This window comes from Paramisgurnus dabryanus, chromosome 11, assembly GCF_030506205.2.
Source record: "Paramisgurnus dabryanus chromosome 11, PD_genome_1.1, whole genome shotgun sequence".
Lineage (NCBI taxonomy): Eukaryota > Metazoa > Chordata > Actinopteri > Cypriniformes > Cobitidae > Paramisgurnus > Paramisgurnus dabryanus.
This window is the reverse complement of record NC_133347.1, coordinates 26,651,556-26,656,977: the sequence shown is the minus strand read 5'-3', so window position 1 is coordinate 26,656,977 and position 5,422 is coordinate 26,651,556. Positions and strand designations below refer to the sequence as shown.

The 5,422-nt window shown below is 35.4% G+C and overlaps 1 protein-coding gene across 1 annotated transcript; it reads right to left on the bottom strand.

The window, feature by feature from the left end:
* Window positions 1-2,210: 2,210 nt before the first annotated feature.
* Window positions 2,211-4,304, bottom strand: LOC135730111 (uncharacterized). The gene is made up of 6 exons (XM_065247981.1): window positions 4,176-4,304; window positions 3,811-3,886; window positions 3,625-3,725; window positions 3,312-3,378; window positions 2,793-3,009; window positions 2,211-2,364 (listed from the first exon to the last, which is right to left on the bottom strand). Exons 1-6 carry the CDS (start codon window positions 4,190-4,192, stop codon window positions 2,249-2,251), a joined length of 594 nt encoding a protein of 197 aa, XP_065104053.1. The 5' UTR covers window positions 4,193-4,304; the 3' UTR covers window positions 2,211-2,248.
* Window positions 4,305-5,422: the final 1,118 nt, after the last annotated feature.

The window sequence follows — 5,422 nt, the reverse complement described above, 5'->3', positions numbered from 1 at the left end:
AAATGTTGCCAGTAAGAAACATAAATTTAAATCTACGGTAAATTACCGGCAACCCAGCTGCAATTTCTATGGAATTTTTTACAGTGCAGTTTGTAATCACTTTATAATGTGATTTACTTTTAATAGCTTTCATTTATTATCTGATCCAACTCACTCATTTTATAACAAAGTCCTTTGTTTAGTAAAATTACTTAAGGGGATAAATTATTTATATTTTTACTATGTATAATTCAGTAAGTCTCAGGTGTGCTTAGAATGTGTCTGTGAAGTTTCAGTTCCTAACCTTTTAATGCAAATGAGCTACAGCTCCTCACTCCCTAACCAAAAGAGACAGTGAGCGCTTTTGGTTAAAATAAATATGTTTCCTTTGAATACAGTCTGAGACAATTGTATCTTTAGATGCAAAAGTGTACTTACAAATACATTTAGCAAAGCTTTTGGGTTAAATCAGATTACATCACATTAACAAGAGAATCAAAACAGCCTGTCTAATGAGACTGATTTGGCTTAATGGGGGATTAAAAATTTAAAGAGCACCTATATGGTCCGATTCACGATTTTTTATTTTAACGATCTAAGCGCGTATAAAGCGAACGGCGCACGGTCTAAACAGGCGTGTCCGAACCCACCTTTGCTAATTTAACGACGGGAAAAATTGTTTATGCGCCAAGCACATAACCTAAAAGGGTTGTTCCCATTCTCATAATGAGTAATGGGTGTGTTTTGGGCATAACGTGCAATAAACCAATGAGAGTCTTCGCTCTCATCCCCTTTAAAACCATGTTGCGCCTGGCGCCATGCCTAATCCCTATTTAGAAAGCGAAATTTGGAGACTTAAAAAACTAAGCGGAGGAAGAAGACCCCAAGTTTAAGATTAATGTTAAAAAAATTCTTTTTTATATTGAAATTATTATTTTTGGGATTAAAACCTTTAAAAGCCGTTTTTTTCAGTCATGGAAGTAAAAATAGCAGGCTTTAATTGCTGAAAATGTATTAATATCCTGCATAATCATTGTAATCTCATAAAACAAAAAGTTTTGTACTTTAAAAATACAAACAAGAGATAAAGAATTTACAAACGTGCGGAGAGCTGTTTCAGCACTCGAACAGCGCCATGGATTTTTTAAAAAGCATTACTTAAAAAATTTTCTCATCTCACCATATCCACAGGTACAGGGTCATCATGTACAATAAATCCGTGCATCTGTTTAAGCAAAGCATTTATTTTCTTACCAAGCTACAGGTGAAGCAGCTCTTTACGCCTTCTCACGTCTCATAATCTGTCCTCATTTATGTCCAAGAGACTCAATAATAATCTTTTACATTTGAATGCTTTAATGTTTCATATTACAGAGCTTTTTTGTGCTGCTGCGAATCCATGTTGTGCGTGATAAGCAAACCCACGTTGTTGTCCCGTTTATAGGTGCACATTTCTAATGCGCTCATTAAATAACAAAAAAACATATTGCGCCATAGACTTTAGACTTTAGAGCAGGTTTTTGTTGGTCAATGGCGTAGTCTATTTTATTTGATTCAAAATAGCAGCGCGCCAACAATGCGCCTGAACACACCTCGTTTTCAGACCAGAACGCCCATGGGCGCAAAATTGGGCGCAAATGCATTTGCTATTTAAACAGCGTGGCGCTAAACGTGAAAATGATGATTGCGCTGGGTTAAAACTAGCAAAAGCGTCGCGCATTGCACCGAATTTGTAGACAACAGTTTACTTCCTGGGCCGGATGACGTAAACAAGACCGTCATTATCATAATTCCTCCCGCTCCGGACTCAGCCTGTAAGTTAACTCCTGTTAGCATTGCATTGTGACCGAATCTTTTAAACATGGTAAGGGGCGTCACATTTCTGGCTGACGTCAGAGGTATTCAGGCCAATCACAACGTACAGATTAGCTGGCCAATCAGGGACACAGTGCTTTTCAAAGGAAGACCGGGATATCTGGAGCTTCAAAAATGTACGGTATGTGGAAAATAATGTGTTTTTGAACCATAAACCACGCAAACACATTGTGTTATACCAAATACACAAAATAAATAAAAAATTTAGCAAAGAAAAAGATGCCCTTTTTAAAAAAGAAGGAGGTGTGAATAAATTGTTAGGGTGGATTTATCTTATTGTAGGGATGTTGCGTTCACAAACTGCCAACACACATTTATGTCCAAACCCGTTAAAATGGCCATACATGTATAATGAAGAGATGGACAAGGCAGATTCACCGCATGTTTAGCTTCTCTAGCACTTCGTTGACCCCAAACTCAGGCTTAGAGCTGGACTGGGACTACTGCTGTGGTTTGGGTTTGGTGTGGTTAGGCTTGGCAGTTTCTGATCCAATGATCCACACCCTGTATCTGTGGAGAAAACAGTAAGAGAAAGAAAAACATTATGGGACGGTTTGACTAGGACTCATTTATATGTTTTTTAAAAACATAACTTACAAAAAAATTATAACATTGTGCATCTTGAGACAAAACAATCGCACTGATATATGTTATGATATATGTTAAATTAGCTAAAACATCAATTTTAGTATGGGACTAGGATAAGCCCTGTCCGGGAAACAACCCCTATATGTTGAAATCTGTAAACCTGGGCCATCATGTAAAACAGGACAGATGTCTATTAAATCATATTTCTATAATAATCTGCAGTAATAATCTATCATTTTCTCCATTTATTTTGATTACAAAACACACTATTGTTTAAATGTCTTTAGTAAATTAATAAACTTTAAATATCGTTAGTTAAATATGCATCCCACCAGAATCTCTAAGCTCACCTTTAACCAATGATCTGCGAGGAAGAGGCTGTGAAGTGATTTTGGGAATGGGATTAAATCCAATGCCCACCCAACGTTTCTTCGCTGTCTGAGGAGTGCCAGCGCCCTCTAGTGTAGAGTTTCTACCTCTCTGGTTTTGCCATTTACAATAATGAAACTTTTTCCGCAGGTTGATCTGCCTCCTCTGAACCTGCCAGTTAATGCTTCCTTCACCTGTCTGCACAACAGTGAAATTAATCTGTCTATCAGTAAAAACTAGGAGGAGTGACACATAAAAATGAATCACCTTACAAAATAACAATTAAATCTGGCAGAATAAGTATAACAGCATTATCATTTTATATCATTATTACTATTAATAATATTATTAGAAAATTATATAAAATTAAGAATTTAAAAAAAATCACACACCCTAACAAAACCTGCAGCAGTGTTTGATATACAGTAAGGTCTGTGTAAATGCCTTTATATTATCATGGGTGTATAACTACAGTATAACAAACATTCATAGTTACTCACCTCATTGGATGGCTTTGAAAATGTAGGGCAGATTAATTCTTTTATTGCAACGTTTGGAGATTTAACTCTTTGATGTGAAAAGGAAATAAAACACGTCAGTTAAATGTGATTAAAAATCACCATTAGCAAATTAATCTAAAAACATGAATTATGCAATGCAATTTTGATAGCAATGTCTCATAAAGACTTCAAGTAATACAACATAATATATAATATAAGTCTTTCTGCTAAACATTTATGTTTTACATATTGCATAGACAACATGGTAAAATGAAACTGTAATACTGATACAGTGAGATTAGGTTTACAGTACTTGTTTTGGTTGAGCCATTGAGGCACATGGTGTGGGTTTGGATTCCACATGAGCACTGGACATCTTGCCATCTCAGAGCAGTCAATCAATACAGTATTTAACTATATTAAACATAAGTGACTATTTATTATTCATATTGAAAACACATATTGCAAAAGAACACATTTAAAAATGTATATTTTATACCTTGACCATTGTGTTTGCTTGATTGGTTGATATGCCTGGAAACGACACGCTGGATCTCAGGAAACATAAATCTGCCCTATCAAAAAAAAGATGGTGGATAGTTTAATGGCATCACACCCAAGACACTTGTTCAAAACCAATTTGTAAATGGACCTTGCTTGATGTATTCACTCTAAAAAAATGCTTTCGAGTAATTGCTCTTAAGTGTGTCTTTAAATGGCCTCTGATGGACAGGGCATTTATCTACAGAAGCTTGTATGCTGCCTTTAGCACTATATGCTGGGATAGACTCCAGCCCCGCCACAAAACCAGCCAGAGAATAAGTGGGTTTGGAGAATGTATGGATTATTCTGTATGAGACTGACCTCATGTCACTGTCCATTTTCTGATTGGTAAATGAAACACAAGGGAAATCATTTAGAGATGTCTCTGAATCAGCTTGATACTGCGGTCTTCTCTGTCCAACCCATTCAGAGACATTGACAATACTCAAAGATGGCAGCTCCACTGGAAGTAATACAACAAATAAAAATAAATCAAATTTTTACCAGTTAGATTAATAAAATGAACAAAAAGATGTGCTTAGATGTATATGACACAATCACACAAGAAATGCTTTAGAAGTATAGGAACAAAAATGTCAATGCAAAGTTGGATGCATATGAGACCTGTGAAAACCCAGCTTTGGTCATTATGGTGTTTTAAATATTCATTGAAATAATCTTGATATTAACTGAGTAAGGTGATGCAAATAAATGATTAAAAATAAACTTTTGATGCACCACATCATTAAATGGCCAGGTTTACAGGCAGGTTCACACATATATGTAATGTAAATGCACCTTCTCTGAGAGAGCATCTCTTTACTGCTGGTGTATGACGTATGATTCCTTTGGCGCAGCGGTTTTCTGCGTCCCAGCAGCACGGGTGCGAGCACAGAACCTGGAGACAGTGAGCTTCAGCCAGCGCTGCAACCTGTTTATTGTTACTGAAAATACAGTAAATCATCTGAATAAAAGTACCTGCTTATAGTTTTGCATTCAATGTGATTTCTCGCCCTTCGTTGGATTCAATTTATACCTGGACTTGTCAATCCTGTTCTTTTCCATGCTTCTTCAGAACTAAACAGTTAGGCCAAATTGTACTTCAATTAACTTCTTCCAAAATTAAAATCTTTTTTCAAATGTGAAAGCGCATAAAAAAGATCACGATAATCGAAAGAAATATCACCGTTCGTGCTAAAAGACCGTAGTAAAAAAACTACTCAACTCTTGTGTGAAGTTCGGTTGCTAAGCAACTGTTAAAGTCCTTTGCTTTCACTTTATACAAGCAAAAAATAAAATAATTTATATGATTATTTTAGTATTTGTTATATAGCCATAAAACATGGTAATTATTTGTGTATGGCATTCATATAAATTTGGCAAGATAAAAATAAAAAATAAGATAATTATAATATTATACATTAATAAATGTTAAGCATTAAATAAAATACATTGATAAATGACAAAAATATTAACGAAACATTAAAATATTTGTTGTGGGCTTATTTTTTATATATTTGTCATGAGTTTTCAAACACGAAGTGCAGACGTGCTCGGTGACGTAGGAG